Source organism: Notothenia rossii (genome assembly GCF_949606895.1).
Source record: "Notothenia rossii genome assembly, chromosome: 5".
Lineage (NCBI taxonomy): Eukaryota > Metazoa > Chordata > Actinopteri > Perciformes > Nototheniidae > Notothenia > Notothenia rossii.
In genome coordinates this window covers 30,070,317-30,087,816 of record NC_136903.1, presented here as the reverse complement: position 1 = coordinate 30,087,816, position 17,500 = coordinate 30,070,317, and the positions used below count along the sequence as shown (strand labels likewise).

The 17,500-nt window shown below is 43.2% G+C and overlaps 1 protein-coding gene across 3 annotated transcripts in view; it reads left to right on the top strand.

The window, feature by feature from the left end:
• Positions 1–17,500, top strand: part of znf423 (zinc finger protein 423) — an 81,624-nt gene that overhangs the window by 17,498 nt on the left and 46,626 nt on the right. Inside the window, exon 16 of one of the 3 annotated variants that reach the window (XM_079682029.1) lies at positions 197–217. The exons of the other annotated variants lie outside the window; for them this stretch is intronic. Within the exon in view, the coding sequence (XP_079538155.1) occupies positions 197–217 (21 nt within the window). The remainder of the gene's footprint in view (positions 1–196; positions 218–17,500) is intronic. 3 annotated transcript variants of the gene reach the window in all.

The window sequence follows — 17,500 nt, the reverse complement described above, 5'->3', positions numbered from 1 at the left end:
TAAAAGGTTGCAAGGAGAGGTTTTTCACCGTCTTTGCGAGATCATTTGTCCGAGGAGAAATGGCTATGTTGTGTTCCACTTTTAAGGTGTAAATCATCTTTTTGCCTCCCCCCCAACAAGTTCACACTGCGTATTACTAACCCTGCCCATTCTCTCCTCCACTCTCCCCCCCACCTGCCTATTGGATGGCCCATAGAAGAGCCCACCTGTCGGCCAGGTTTGTCCCCTTTCTGTCTCCTTAGCTCGCACTATGAGCAAGGCAGCACTGTGCTGTCTCACTGCCTGCCCATCAGCATTTCATTATCCCTGCTTTATAATTAGTAGCATTCAAATTTGATCCTTTAATACGGAAATCAAGATAATTAGTCATATTGTTAGCAAACATGCCACATTGCATGATGTGGAAGAATTTGGAAGCTGCTAACCTCAGGTTGTTCACTATTTTCTCAGGAATATATAAGCATAACAACTGTGAATTCAACTGGGCTGATTTTGAATTGGACACGTTTCAGCCGAATCTTTGCACACTTACCCCTCACCTCAACTCCTCATTCACCCCAATTCCTGCTGCTAGCTGCATGCTTCATCCTCCTCATACAAACCACACACAAGAACACACACACGCACTGATGCCTTGGAGGTATCGAGTGGCCACTCACCTGGATCTAAGTGCTCCCCATGGACTGCGTGCCTAATGATGTGTCCTCAGCATGAGCTTTACTTACCTATTTACATCAATGCACTCTAATAGTGTTAGGTAGCCTTCCCTGTTCACGTTCTTCACAGATTTTATCGTCAATCGTTCTATTCATATACATGTCAAAAAGCTGGAACTGAGTACTTTTTACTTGAGTCACCGCCACTTTCACTTTTCAATCATACCTTTGCTGGCCGAAAATAGGGTGGAGCATTAAATAACCTCGGCTCACTTTAATTGCGTTCCTTGAGGTTGCACTTATCTGCCGATTCAGAGCAGTCGCCTTGCATTCAGCCCGCCTGTTAGCCTGCAGTCAAATCTGTGATGCGCTTCACTAGAAATGTCTAAGCAGCCACCCCTAGGGCCGGTGTGTGTCTGTGCACACATCTTTCTGAGCTACCAAACCCCCCTCAACCCCCCTTTTTTTTCCTTTTACACACACACACACACACACACACACACACACACACACACACACACACACACACACACACACGCACACGCACACGCACACACAGACACCTATCTGTACGTATGTGTATGTGCTAGTGAGCAGGGTCTAGTGTGGTTACTTTGTGTCACTGAAGACTTAATGAGGCGAATAAGAAGCTTTTAGAGTCAATGGAGGTGGATAATGTGTCTGAGGGTTCACTCGGGTGGGTGTGTGTGTGTGTGTGTGTGTGTGTGTGTGTGTGTGTGTGTGTGTGTGTGTGTGTGTGTGTGTGTGTGTGTGTGTGTGTGTGTGTGTGTGTGTGTGTGTGTGTGTGTGTGTGTGTCCTTGCCACCAGCTAGCAACATTGTTGTTCTCTTCTGCCCTGCTGCACCTGAACGAATAAGCTACAGACTAGCCTAGCGTTTCTGTTGTTGGGTCTGCGCTAATGCTCTGGACTCTAGCTCTTCACTTGTATTGCTAACTGGTATCACAGCTCAGCTTTTACTAAACAAGAGAATTAACACATTTGTATATACAGTATCTGTCCCGCAAAGTTACTGTACCCAATAGATTGTTTCCTAGGCGTTTCAACTCTCTCCGAGTCACTCATTGGTTAATGTTATCCTCACAAACCATCAGTTATTTCAATGTAATGTTTAGATAATGTCAGTAAGGAAAAAAGATAAACAGATTTGCAAACAGTGTGACTGTGCAGGGTACCGAGCAGGATGTTGGTCCGCACTGTGATGGTATGAACATAGGAACAGATGACGGCACATCCCCCCCTCCTGTCTTCCATCCCTCCCTCCATCCATCCTTCCCTACCTCCCTCCCTCCCTCGCCACCTGGAGCCAGCGAGCCATGACACCAGAGGGAGGGAGGGAGTGATGATGAAGGGACGAGGGACTGGGGAGGGAAAGAGAGGGAGGACCACAGAGGCCTAGATGAAGGAGAGGAGAAGGAATTGAAGAAAGGGAGGGTGAGAGATGGGTAGCGCATATGAAGGGATGTGTAAATAAAAGAGGAAACGGGAATCTTGTCTGACATTAAAGCTATTTTTGATTTCCTTCTTAGGTATAAAAGTTAGAAAGGGAATCAAACATTATATAAAAACACGTTACAAAGTCTTAAGAATAAAGAAGTAAATCTAGCAATTCAGCAAAAAGTGACTTTGAAATAGTGCCAGGTGATGTAAAGAAAAACTAGATATTTTTTACCAAATACTTTAATATTAATATTGCAACAAAAGTGTAGGGGTGCCCTCACAATTTTTATTTATTTTTTAATAAATAATCTTCAGTGATGTGGGTAAGGGTATGGAAAAGAGCTGCTACTAGAGGTTCCAAATCTGCTCTTTTTGTACTAATGCAGCTTTTGAAACAAGGGAAATATAACACTTCCTACACACAATATCACAACCCTAAACAGCGCTGTACATTTGCGGTATAATCTTCATGCCTTGAATTAAAAAGAAATGTCACCTAATAAAAGATAATTCTTAGATTAATGTATTTATTTTCTAAGATATTACCTAAAATCAACCAGGACATTTAGATATGTCCTACATTATCAGCCTGATTGTCTGATGTCGTGTTTAAGTAACTACAGCAATAGACTGCTAGCATTAAAATATTGCACAGTATGTAACAAAAAAAGCAGGTGAAAATGTGCATGTAAAAATGAGAGCATGCATGTCTGATCTGGAAGAGGGGAGAACTAAACATTTACAATTGCACAAAATCTGTTTTGCCAGCCATCCGTGTAGAATGTGGTAATGATTAATAGGTGTAACATTATCATAAAACAATTGATTAAGAATCCATTAACTTTGTATACAGTCATTTGTCATGCCGTACCATATATTTATCTAGCCAACTCTGTCGCTTTTAAATGAAAGCATTTGCTCTATGTTAGTCCCCACAACCTGCCATTGTCTGACTGTATTGAGTGTGCATGGAGACAACATCAGAATTGTTAGTGTGTTTCAGATTGTGTGTGTGTTTTTGAAGACTACGAGCATGGTGGATCCCCGGAGAGCTAATTTTGTCGTCTTCTCGCTTGATTTAGCCTCTTCTTCTTCTTCCGCTGTTTATTACCAGTCATTACAAGCTGTTTGGAAACCTAATAGGACACACTGACAAACAGACTGGGAGAGACCCAAGCAGGATAGGCTTAGGGAACACAAAATAACTGTGTGTGTGAAAGAGAGAGTGTGTGCTTCTGTGTCATGTTTCATGTTTGCCTGAGAGAATATTTGTACATGCAACATCAGCTTTCTTTACTCATGTATAGAAGTTGTCTGCTTTGTCTGAGTGATGTCTTTATTAGCCATCTGTGTGTGTGTGTGTGTGTGTGTGTGTGTGTGTGTGTGTGTGTGTGTGTGTGTGTGTGTGTGTGTGTGTGTGTGTGTGTGTGTGTGTGTGTGTGTGTGTGTGTGTGTGTGTGTGTGTGTGTGTGTGTGTGTGTGTGTGTGTGTGGGTGGGTGGGTGGGTGGGTGGGTGGGTGGGGGTGGGTGGGTGGGTGGGTGAAAAAGTGGCCAAAGATAGAGGGCTATACACCGTACTGTACCTGAATACCCCCCCCCCCCCATTACATTCCCCTCTATCTTTTCCTCTGTTCCTCTCAACCCGTCCAGGTGTAGCTTCACCAGCTGCTAAAGAGAACAGGACAATTACACACACACACACACACACACACACACACACACACACACACACACACACACACACACACACACACACACACACACACACACACACACACACACACACACACACACACACACACACACACAGGCTTCCTCTCTATATCTGCTGGCTAATTGTCACAAGACAAACAAGGCGCTTTGCCTTTATGCGCTTCATAAACAGGGGCCAAGCAACAATTAACTCCCTGCTTAATTCACTAACTATTCTGAATTCATTTTCTCCTGTGACAGGCACATCTGTCACAGCTGGTAGCGAGTGAGCCTGTGTCTGTGTGCGTGTGTGGGAGACTGAGTTAGGGGCTGTATGGAAATGCAATGCACGCTGTATGTGTGTATGATAAAGTGCCACAGGTAAATGCCTTAGGGGCATATCTTTGAGTCTGTAACAAAAAAGGATATGCGAATAAGACAGTGTCAAACATGTGTGTATTTTTTAGATCTGCGCCTGTTTTTAGTTACGTGTTGTGTGGATGTTAGTTTGTGTGATGGGAGAAGCCTACCTTTAAGCATCATGATGTAAGACAGGACAGCTTGGACATAAGAGCTGCACAACTATAGATAAAATCATGATCACGATTAACTTCCGAGATTATATTTGTATTGAACTTTCACACGTTTTTGTCTTCTTGCTTAACATCGTTTGTTCTGAATCTGTTTTTCCAAAACACAGATGATGATTCTATGCAGTGGACTTGCTCATCGCCTTCTGCTTAAGACATTTGAATTTATGTTTACATGAACATTAAGACTGTTTTCACAAGCTAATTTAATGCCAGCGCCTCAAAAATGAGGCTAAACCATCTCGATCGCCCCCTGGTGGTTTGGTGCGCTTGATTTGAGGTATAGGCAAGTTTTTTACGAGCAAAGCCCACATTTTAAACGTCAAAATTACAGTCCATCATGTTCATTCCAGTGTGGGAAGTCAAAATCGCGATTGAGATTAGTTCACGATAAATTGTGCTGCCCTATTGGACACATTGTTCATTGTTTAGACTATTGAAATAAGTATAGTGATTTGCAGATTATCACCAGTAAGAGGCAAATGGAGACATTTCAAGCAAAACGTTGACAGAAATGGTGGCGATTACAGATCAATTGAGTAGATTCACGCTGATGGCAAACAGTAGGAGAGGAAACAGACCAATGCAGATAAATAATCTGCAGAGCACATGGAGGGAAAAGGTGAGGGAGAAAAGAGACAACTGAATACAGATCAATAGGGTGAAATGAGTTTGGGTGTAGATGGGTGGATCAAGTCGAAAAAAGCGAGAGACGGACAGAGGGTGTGCTGGAGGAAAGAGAGAAAGACGATGAGTTTTTGGCTCACGCTCAGTCCTCTTGCAGAGCAGCTGGACTTCATTAGTGGCTGGTGTTAATTACTGGGACTGTACACACACGGGCACGCACGCAGATAAGTGCTCGCACATACGCACGTGAACACACACTCTAACAGATGCACATGTGAACGCACACAGCCTGGTATTCAGGGTCACCTTGCTAGCCTTGTTTGAACCAGCAGAGAGAGAGGAGAGGTGCCAGACAGACAGAAACACAGAGTGAGCGTCAGTCCATAGCAATCAGCTGTTAGATGTGCAGGTGATGCTGTTGTTTGCTCAGTCAATAAATGCAATAAGGTGTGTATTATGGAGTGTATTGGCACATGAAAGAAAAAAGGTTTAGCTACTGTCCTTGGATTGTAAGTAGCAGCAGAGATGAGTTTCACAATTGATTCTACAAGAATGCATTGGAAGACGTTAGCTAGATAGAAAGATAGTGATGACTTTGTGACTGCGAAATAAACACCTGACACTATTCATGATGCAGCTGTGAAACTGAAGTGCAGTATGACTCACTGCTTCATTTATTCATGCTTCAAATTCTGGAGTCAAATCAAAAATGATGGACTCCTCTAAATGAATTTGCCCAATGCTTAAGAAAAACACAGAAGCAAAAGTCACATATTTGGAGTAAGTGCACCTTTTTATGACTCCCTTTCAACGTTCTGGCGGCGTCACAGTTTGATAGATGATTCCCCGCTGTTCTTAGGGACCAAACGCATTCCATCTTATAAGAGAAACGCAGCTGAGACCGGAATCCGACAGGAGTAACAGAGTAGGAGGTGACTCCAACAAAGGACCCCTAAAAACCTTTCTCATTTTAACCAAGTCTGTACCGATCAGTGTTTCTACAACTCAGAGAAATTCATAGAGCAATAGAAAAATACAGAGCTCCTGCATCCCCCCCCCCTATGAGCCCACTGTGCTCTGATGTGTGTTTATGTGTTACAATGGCGTTTGTTAGCAACCAGAAAATTACACCAGTAATGACAAACAGATGAGAATGCTGCGTGGGGTCTGGGTGCCGTGTTGGCGGGACGTTGCGGGGTTCGCTGCTCTGCTTGTGGATTACTGGTGTCGTTTCCTGGTTGCTGCGAGGGGTCTGCAAGACAGTGAGGCACAGAGGAATTTAGCCTGAGCACACACACGCAAGTGTGTGGCGAACTGGGAGTGGAGATCCATGGAGCCGAGGCTGAGAAAAGATAAGGTGTGTGCCGGTGAAACTCCGCGGAGTAGCGCGGCTGAGAAAAGATAAGGCTGAGTGAGTGTGTGTGTGTGGGTGAGGAGCTCCACGGATTGGTCCATTTGGACCTGGGTATGGTTACGTCACCATACTCGGGAAGAAAAACATTGAAAAAGAAAAATCTCGAACGAGGCGCTCTGGGTCTTTTCTGTGTTAGAGTTGTACTCGCTACAGGGTGTACTTTGAGGTTTGTGACTATGCAGACCATTTACATGCAGAAAAAGCTACATAACACACAAGGGGACGGGTAATAACCGGAAAAGCATGACATGGGACCTTTAAGGTTTGCGCTAACAGGTTTCTGTTAGTATTTACGACAGTCCAATAGAGTTCACTATATTATGCCGGTAAGATGCTGATAGTCTCTACATAAGGATCCAACCAACGTTTTGAATGTGCTAACGTGTTGTTGTGTAATTTTGTCAGTTATAGCATATAGCGTACCTTTTTGAAGCATCAATTCCAAAAGTGGACAGGGCAAGGTGTAATTTGGATGGAAAATCCCTGCAGTGACACAATAATTTTACTCTTGATAAACCTTTGTTCAAGGTTTACCTGTAGCCCATGAGTACATTGGGTTTTCACCAACGGATTGGAATAGAACGCAAGTCAGAACTAAGATAAGTGTGCATTGGCCAATGAATTTGGTCCACCGAGTGGTGCAGTGATGACTTATTTTTGTAGGCTGACCCAGAAGTAAGCATTGCATGGGCTCCCTTGACAAAGAAAAATCCCATTGGAATATTACAGTAAATAAGATTACACACGCATGATACGTTTTTTTCCGCAGGATAATCTGCAACACTCCGTTTGGATTTTTGAAGCATAAATGCCATCGCCAGAAGTGAAAAGCTAATGTTAAACTAAATACAAACTACATCACGGTTGCATGGCTGCCAGTCACCACTGCTAAGCTAAATGCAGCTAATGTTCAGCGTGATGATAAAGGTGGGGTAGGTAATTTTGGAGAAACCAGCTCGAGTGCGCTATATTTGAAAATACACAACCGGAAAAAATCTGCTACTTCCTTAGAGAGCCCCTCCTCCAACACACACGAACGCGCACATGACCAATGAGGGCACGAGATAAGTTTGTGCACAGATGGAAGGCTGACAGGCAGGTAGGCCATCCAGTTATTTTAGCCGGGCCGGCTAAAATGATTGGTCGTACTTTTTACAGTATTACGGCTTCCACAGATGACATTTTTTTAATGGATTTTTTGTCAAAGCACTTCAGATATTCATTGCTATCGGGATGTTAAGAGCATTCCATGGAATATAACAAAATGTTTATCTCGAGACGGTTTCTCAAACTTACCTACCCCACCTTTAAGGAGTCTCATTTAGATGCCTGTAAGAAACCACCATTTTTAAGATTCTAGAATGTGTGCTTCACACGTTCACAAATGGGGTATTTACTGACATGTGTGATGTCGTAGAACAAAATGCGATAATCTCGTTAAGTCAGGCAAAGTTAGTTGTTCTTTGTAAGTATTTGGTTAGATAACCAAATACTTACAAAAAACAACTAACTTTGAAACGATGGAACTGAAGTGGTAAAATGCTGACCCATTCCTGCACAACTGTACTGGATAAACAGCCCCTAAACTTAGAATGTAGTACCCAGGGAGGGATAGGGAAGACGGTTTAAAGATGAGCAACAAAACAGCATGAGGTGAGAAGCAAAGCCATGCTGGGAGAGGTTGAAGGGTTTTCTCTGGCTCTTAATTACACGACAGAAGACAGGAGAAGGCAGGATCGAGAGCGAAGAAGAGAGAAAGGTTGAAACAACGGTACACACTGTCGCTCTTATCTTCCGTCTCCAAGCAGATGTCGACCAGGCTGTTCTCTTTATTGCAGCACAAAAGGCCTTCTGACAAAAATACACACACAGAGGCACTCACACACACATCAGCCTGGACAAATCAATGCATTCTGGTTTCAGTAATTTCCCAAGGTGCTTTGCTCTGCATACCCTTGGGTGCGTAAGGTGACAAAGACAGCCACGGAAGAGAGAATCTCTTTCTGCCCTGCTTTTCTTTCTATCTCTTTTCCCTTATTTGTTTTCTTTCCTTTGCTGCGTTCAGCTTAATTTATTTTCTGTTTACTGTAATTTCATTTACACACTACGTGAAGCTCCCTATACTGTTAGATTGTGAGGGGTGTTTGCTTTTTGTGTAAAATGATCCATTCTTTAATCCACGTTGGAAAATTGGTGGAAATGAGCTTTCAAATTTGATCATCTAAGATCGAACGCAAGATCAGCAACCAACTATTGACCATTGCGTAGCTCACTCAAAGCCTACTGAGTCGTGTAAACCATAATGCAATAATTAACCTGTAAAAGCCCACATTTGAAATAGCAGCATTTGTGCAAAATGAGGTGCGTCTTCAGTCTTGTACTCAGCCTGCACCCGCACAATGCCCTGCACAGAATATCCTATATAGTATGCTCTGTTTAAAGGCTCTGTAATCTGCCGGTAGACTGCAGGTTTGTAGATTGGACACAGAGTGTGGCCAGGAACACCACGTGAGCCCCCCCTCCACCCACTACATAATGATAATTACAATCATTATGCAAATTATATCCTCAACTAATGTGTTTCAGGTGAAAAAAGTCATTTTTACAACTTTATCCACCTCTTTCCAGCTTTTATTTATTTCTCTTTCCGTGACCCTTCCCTTCACCACCTCCTCCTTTACCTCCTCGTCTCTGTCCCTCTTCATCCTCCTATCTCTCCCGGATGGGAGACACTCATTTGTGACAGAGCCAACCTGCTAATGGTGGATGGCAAGAAACAAAACTGGCCATGCCAAATACACGCACATGCACACACACATTCACACACGCCGTATGTGTACGGAGTAGCATGAACATCCATCTGGAAATACTCACACTGAGACATCCTCTGCACACACACACACACACACACACACACACACACACACACACACACACACACACACACACACACACACACACACACACACACACACACACACACACACACACACACACACACACACACACACACACACACACACACACACACACACACACACTGCAAACATTCCCAGGTAGAGGCACACGGACACACATCAGTGCATAGATACACATTCACACTAATGTATTCACACAACACTGTTTGCTCCCCGCTGCATTGCTCCTGGTGCTGGGCTCCCTCTCTGCTCTGCGCCGCGCCTCCTCCTCTCCCTCCTCCTCCCCCACCACCTCCTTTGCCTTCTCCCAGTACATCTGGCACGCTCAGCTGCCGAGGAGCGCCATAATTATCCCGCCGGAGACGCACGCGCTCGCACACTCGCACACACACCCCGCGACGGTAGGCTCACACACACTCGTCTTCGGCGATCCGCGCTGCTCCCTGCTGCTCCTCGTCACTACCGGGGCTTCATTAGAGAGTGTGTGCATGTGTGAGGGTGTGTGTGTGTGTTGATGCATGGTGCTTTTGGATGCTATCCAGATGTTTTTTTCTTTATAGTTGAGGAGTCGGGCGTGTCCTAGATGCAACTGCCCTGCTCCTGTATGCTCAGTGCTTTGAGTTTAAACCATGCCAGTCTCACACATTTTCCAGTTTCTTTCACTTCTCACACTCTTCACGTCAGTGTCCTGTGTAGTTAAGCAAGAGGGCAGCAGAGAGTCTCAGCTTGTGTCCGTTTGGGATGTAAGTAGGACCTTGTTGTGTCGCAGAAAGAGAACTTGCACCTCTTCAGTCATAATTCATCTTTTTGCCACATGAAAAATCCCACCTCTTTCTGATTTGTTAATATTTATCTTTGAATAAACCTAGAATAAATTGAAATATCATTATCAAGTATGCATTTCCACAAATGAAGACACTAAATTGAAAGGTTAAAAGACCTCATAATATTATTAAATGGAAAATGTTAAAATAAGAAATGTTCCCCACTCACTGCAGTAGTTATTGCAGGGTTGTTTGTGTGTGTGTGTGTGTGTGTGTGTGTGTGTGTGTGTGTGTGTGTGTGTGTGTGTGTGTGTGTGTGTGTGTGTGTGTGTGTGTGTGTGTGTGTGTGTGTGTGTGTGTGTGTGTGTGTGTGTGTGTGTGTGTGTGTGTGTGTGTGTGTGTGTGTGTGTGTGTGTGTGTGTGTGTGTGTGTGTGTGTGTGTGTGTGTGTCGGAGAAAGAGAATTTGAATGAGTGTAGTGTGATTGGCAGTAATTGTGTGTCCATGTGTATTTAAAGTGTGATTGGTATTCAGTGTGTAAGTGTGTGGTTGTGTGTTTGTGAATGTACTCTCACAGTGCCCGCTGCGGCTGCTCCGAGTGGTACTGTAGGTTTGATTCCCTCTGACACTTTGTGTCAGACTTACCGCCGAGCAAAAAGCAATTGAGCTTTGTGAAAAGAGACTGGAAACGCCTCCCACCATTCTATTTTCAATCCATGCTTTTAGTGCCACGGGAAGCATGGAATAAAGCACCCGCATCAGTCACATGGATGGGTGCTAAAGACCAATCAGGTGACAAGTCTCGACTGGAGCCCGGTGATTGCATTCACAGCAGCTACCTCCAGTTGTCACCTTTTTTACTCGTGCAGACGTTTCTGTAAGGCACTTCATAAAATTAAAGGTATATGTCATGATGAAAACATTACTAAGGCACATAGTGCACTAAGGATTGTCGCTAGAAACACGTTGCTTTAGAAAGCGTTGTATTTCTATGGTTTAACTCATAGCCTAGAGTGCACTCTTTTCAGCAGCATTAAAAAAAAAAGAAAAGAAATGTGGGTGTAGATGGGTGGATCAAGTAAAAAAAAAAGAAGAAGAAATATTTACAATTTTTCTTGTCAATGTCACAATTGGCCCAGGCAGCCAATCAATTCAAGCTTGGGGTGTCCTACAGTATACCACTCCTGTTATAATGCCAGTAGATGTGGTATACACAGTGGGACAATGGCAATTGCAGATAAACACTGCAGCCTGTACAGCTCCTTATGGGTACTGCAATGTGTAAAGTGCGCTACACCCCTGGTCGTTTCACCATGGAGCAAAGCAGCAGAAAGTCGACTGGAGTTAAAGAGAGCGGGAGCTCAAAGTTATCCTTCTGCGCTACGTTGCGTGCATGGCTTCCTTCTGCAGGGCGAGATAGGCCAATTTGGTTCTTTAGGTAACATAAAGACTATACTTGCAATGGCTTTCCGTAAACCTACTGTAGTTTTTAACTGCAAACATACCAATTAGTTGGACGTGGGCTAGTTACTTAATATCTGGCAGAGCTGCTTTATGTTTTTCTAATTTATGTCATTCTACTTTTCAATAAGATTAACGTACATTCTGACTACACGCACTAACACTAACACAACGCAACCAGTGGTGTTGGCCTGTTTCTCCAACTCTAATGTGAAAGAAATATGGATCCTGTCGTGTCCCTGCAGCTTATGGTTGTTTCTACTCCACATGTTTGTGGACACAAATACATTTGATACCATTCCTATTGATTATACCACATGCAAGTTAATTTGGTAATACATCTGAGCAGAGAATATCTCGGACACACTGATGTGAATTCCCCACTCGCGTAACGAGAAACTATGGGACCGGTTGAAAGGCCCGGTCTAGTTGGCCTCAGTTCCTCTGTCCTCTCCTTTCTTTTAATCCCTGCAGCTCTCCTCCATACTCCATCATGCTACCCCCCTCCTCACCCCCCCTTCCCACTTCATTGTCTGTCCACTTCCCCTACGGTAACAGCTTTACCCATGAGATTCACTGGACTCTCACAGACACATAGTGCTAGGGGCCTAGGTAGAGGTGTAATTTCCCCAGTGTTCTCCCTAACCTGGAATATCTGACACTGGGACACCAGACTGTCTTTGTGTGTCTGTGTGCGGATGGTGAGATGTGAAGAGAGAGAGGGGAAGTAGAGGATAGGGAAGGTTTGAAAAATATTTAGTTTTTTTGTCTATGAGTTCTTTCAGGAACTGCAAGGTTTCCACAATGGAGCCAAACAGGACTATCCAGGGTTAAGAGTCAAATCACATTAACAGGTGTGTAATACAAGGTCAAACAGGACCAGCTTTAGCCTTCCTACCATTCCAATACATCTGCAATATCTAAATATGTGCCTGTTTGTGTGTCTTGAATACTGTATGAAGAAGTGTAATAATACGTCAAATTACGAGTGAAAGTTTGGAAATGCAAAAAAAAATGAATCCATTAGTACGATGATAAGGTTCAGTCTCAAGTGTTTCAATATACTTTTGACTGTAGGGTTGGATTGCAACTGCAAAGTTAAATATTCAATATAGGAGAGAAGACGTTTGGAAAGTATTTTAAAGAAGTGAAAGTCTATAGGCTCTTACATCTTTGGCACTGATTGAAGGGAGTTATCCATGAGGGAAATGGAATCCCATGCATCAGTAGAGTTTGCACCTCAAAATGATGACTGGTAGGCCTGACTTCCTATAGACAAAAAAGACAGTCAGACAGTGTATTGTGAGTTAACGTAATGTGCCTAGAGTCACATTGAGTAGGATTAGTCAGTTGAGGTTTGGAAACACATTTTTAAATTGGCCTACTTCTACACAACAAGTTTTTATGACCAGGGTCCGCCATTTGTAAAGCTTTGTCTTGGATGCATGCTTAAGATATGGCACTTGATCCCTACACTATTCCACCCTAAACTACATAGGTTGGCCGTTGGCATCTAGAAACACCCCAAAAACGAATGTAATTTTTACAATGGTAGGAAACTGATTGCATTTGCTTTGATTGACATTCCAACTGAGATTTAAGCAGTTTTGCATTTTGATATTAACACAGCTTTTTCATTGTTATTCTCAGTTTCATAGAAAAATAGATCTGCTATAAATGATCACGGTTGTTTTTTGGAAGATCTCTTCTACAGACTTGTATTTTATCTCTATCAGACATTACATCTCCTGCCATTTCAATTATACCCTAGTCAATTTTGCGATTTCAAAATAATTCCCAATAATTGTTCAGCCATAGCATTGAGTCACTTTACACTTCTGTTGATTACATTTTCATGTCATTATAAGACAGACGTCATCATTATCACTATGTATTCTATCAGCCTAAGCTTGAGTATCGGTCTGCCCATCTGTCCATTAGTCAGTGTAAACGCCGCAGACAGCGCTGGCTTCCAGACTTAAGTTTGGACAAATGGCTGTCGGATCGATAGCTTCCCACCAGCAATATTTGGTATCAATGCATGTCCTCCTCATTACCGCAGCAGGCTGCCCTCTCCATGGACCTGAATTATTCATACACACAAACAGGCACAAATATGCACACACACACACACACACACACACACACACACACACACACACACACACACACACACACACACACACACACACACACACACACACACACACACACACACACACACACACACACACACACACACACACACACACACACACACACACACACACACACACACACACACACGCACAGCATCACAGAAGAAGCTGGCCTTTTGCTTTCTCTCTCCGCAACCAACCCTCCCTCCCTTTCTCTCTTTCAGTTCCATTCCTTCCCTCCTCTCTTTCTCTGCTTCACGTCAGCCCAGGGCAGAAGACGAGTAGACCAGCCCTGCCTCCTTTTTCTCTCCCCCTCTCCTTTTTTAAACTCTCATTCACCCGGGTGCTTACTCATGGATACTTGCCTCGCTCAGCACATCTTCCTGTCCGCATGCTGTGTCTTATTTTAGTTTTCTAATAATACCACTTAGACCACATCATTATTTTTAATAAAGTGATCCTGTTTAAATATCTCTTTAATGACCTTATTGTCCCCACAGCAAAATAACCAATTACATTTGTTGTGGTGTCCTATCAGAGGCATAGACTAACATTTTTAATAGGATATTGACCCGCTAATACGCCTTCCACTTAATACTGTAATATAATTGTACAAAAATATATACCATACACAATATATCAAATCCAACTCTACCTTCTTCCTAGTCTGCCTTTCACCTGTTATTCTTCCGCTGTAATCAAACTGAAATGACCTGCTCTACAACTTGTGTTATTCTAGTGGCAGAAATGGTCTCCTCCTACAATAATGATCGTAAAGTTTAACAGCGTGGTGTTCTTGTAGCCGTTAGCCACTTAATGTTGTCTGCTAATGGTTTCTAACAATGCTGCTACTGTGTGTATGTGCGGTCCCTGTAGTCCAATCACGGCTGCTCTGCAACAGTAAATAAATATGAGGATCAGCGTTAATTACAGAATACATAAAGACGGGTGTAGCTCGGCTTTGGCCAACAGCCTTTAATGACAGATATATACACAAACCCACAGGACAGAGGTTACATTTTAATTGTTTTTTTACAGTTGTACTGAATCAATATTCTGGAAACACAACTCTTTCTACGCTTACAAAAACGTTGCTCATATTTACGATTTTGCCAATTTGGTAACGGGTGTGTGCAAGCTAGATAAAAAGGATACCTGTGTAGGTATTACTAAAACGAGCGACCATGAAACATATTTTTAGCATGGCTCCCAGGGTTGATTTTAGAGCAGAAATCCTTAGTATAACATGTTTTAATAGCATGTATAATATTGTTGCCATGATACACAATTCATTATAGGTGCTTGTGCAATGATGTCACTATTGTTGATTTTCCTTAGTTGTTGTTGCGGTATAATGATCCTCATCAGTTGATGCAATTGTGTGCCCTAAATCATTGCTGCTGTGCTATTGTTTGTAGTTATGCTTGATTGTTTATCATCAGTTGTTGATTTCAGACAGAGGGTAAATAGAGTTGCTGCAGCTCAGGTAGTATGAAAAAAGTAAATGCCTTTTTGACCATTAAAGCATGGAAACATGTCACAGTAGAGGCACAACATACAATGATGGAACCTGCACATGTCCATTATAGGGCCCCTTTAATTGTTGATGTGGTGAATGTGTTCATGATCAGTTCAGTTGTTACAATAGTACACTAGCCATCATTTGTTGTTCCTGTTGTACACTGTTGTGCACCATCAGTTGTTGCTATGGCACTATGTTCTTCATCAGTTGTTGCCATGGTAAACTGTTCATGGTCCAGCAGTGAACTGCAAGTTATGCCTTTTTAATATGTACGGCATCGCCGAAGCCTTACTCTGGGGCGGAATTCAGATGACATATCTGCGTGTTTGCATGTATGTATCCGAGTGTGTATTTGTGTGAGTTTGTGTAGGTGGGTGTGTGTAGGCGGGGGGCATTGTGCCCTGAGGCGCTCAGTCCTTAGCGGTTGGCTAACGGGGTGCAGACAGAGCGACCCTCATCTTTGCCCTGATCGATGCAGTGTGTGTCTGTGTCTGTGTGTTTTTGTGTCTCGTTAGCAGGAAGCCGAGGAGAGGCCAGGGACCCCTGCATTCCCTGTCCAGGGACACACACAGGTCCCAGCACCTGGACCAAACATACACTCACTCACACAAAGATGCAGATACACACTCCAGACACACACAACTCACCACCTATCTCTCTCTTTCTCACTCACTTTCTAATTTTCCCTGTGTGTCGCTCTCATACACACTTTCTGCCTCACACACACGCACACACACACACACACACACACACACACACACACACACACACACACACACACACACACACACACACACACACACACACACACACACACACACACACACACACACACACACACACACACACACACACACACACACACACACACACACACACACACACACACACACACACACACACAAAGGGGACCCCTGCTGTTGTAATTAAAGGTGTCCTTGACGATGAGATTGAGAGCTTTCACACTTTTGGAACCTTGAACATCAGGACTATTTTAACACACACACTTTTTCTTCTACCCACCATACTGTACCTGTTCACATCAACATCTGGTCCACAAACACACATGCACACACACTTGTCAATCCTCTTGCCTGTTCTGTGTTTAACGGGGGTTGCAAGACATGACAATAATCGTTTTAAAAGACAAGCATTCATAAAATAGCACACTGGTATAATACACAGAATAATGAGACATTCAAATGTCTCTATTCTCCCACTGCATGCATCTTTTCTCTGTATTTTCTACAGTGAGGAGCCCTGGAAGCATTAGTACGTGTGTTTGTGTTACATGTCTGTACTTTAAGCTTAGTGCTACTGCAGCACACTGGGACTGCTGTGTGTACTCAATCTGTATGCATGGGGTGTGTGTGTGTGTGTGTGTGTGTGTGTGTGTGTGTGGGGGGGGGGGTGTGTGATATAGATATGGTAGTTGCTGATGAATTAAATGCATTTGTGTGCAGAAGGATAAGCTTTTTTTAACTGCGCTCTGTACCAAGTAATGTATTCCAAATCAAGGAATAACTTATATTTCTTTATCACCTGAAATAGCAGAAATTATTTTTGGTCTATAAGGAAGGAGTTGGAGTGTGCAGCCCCATTGCCATAGCCTTTATTCAATAAGGTAGTTTAGAATGTCACAGAGTAGCATCTCAAAATGCTTACAATACAATTGAACAAGCTCTCTTTACAACACACCTCATAATTTGGTGAAAGAGGACTACAGAATAACCTTTGGTTGCAGTGTTGCAATAAAGAAAACGTTTCATTTCTGAGCACTAGCACGTCATTTAGGTGCCCACACTTTTGTATTGTTAGTAGGATAGGGGACAAGTGGTGTTGCAGTGTATTTCTCGACATCAAAAATGTCAATACTACTGTTCATTACCCCTTCATTTTAGGGTGAAGTAGAATATCAGTAAGAGAGCCAATCAGTGACAGAGTAGAAGGCGGGTCTTAAAAAAAAAGAAAAAAATAACTATTGAATGTCTGGGGTTCTCGAACAAAATGTTTAATCGTAGTTGACAGACTTTTTTAAGGAAGTACACAATCCTTAGAAGTTTATATTTCCATATAATATGACTATGAATCTTTTCACCCCCTCTGTTTGTCCGTCTATCCTTAATGTTCATTGGTCTCCCCCCTCCCTCCTCCTCTGAGCTCCGCCTCTCAGTCCCTCCCCTCCTCTTCTCTGCTGGGGGAGATGGAGGTTTTGGGGGGGTTTATGAGTTGGCAGTCCAACTGCTGAAAGGGTGGACAC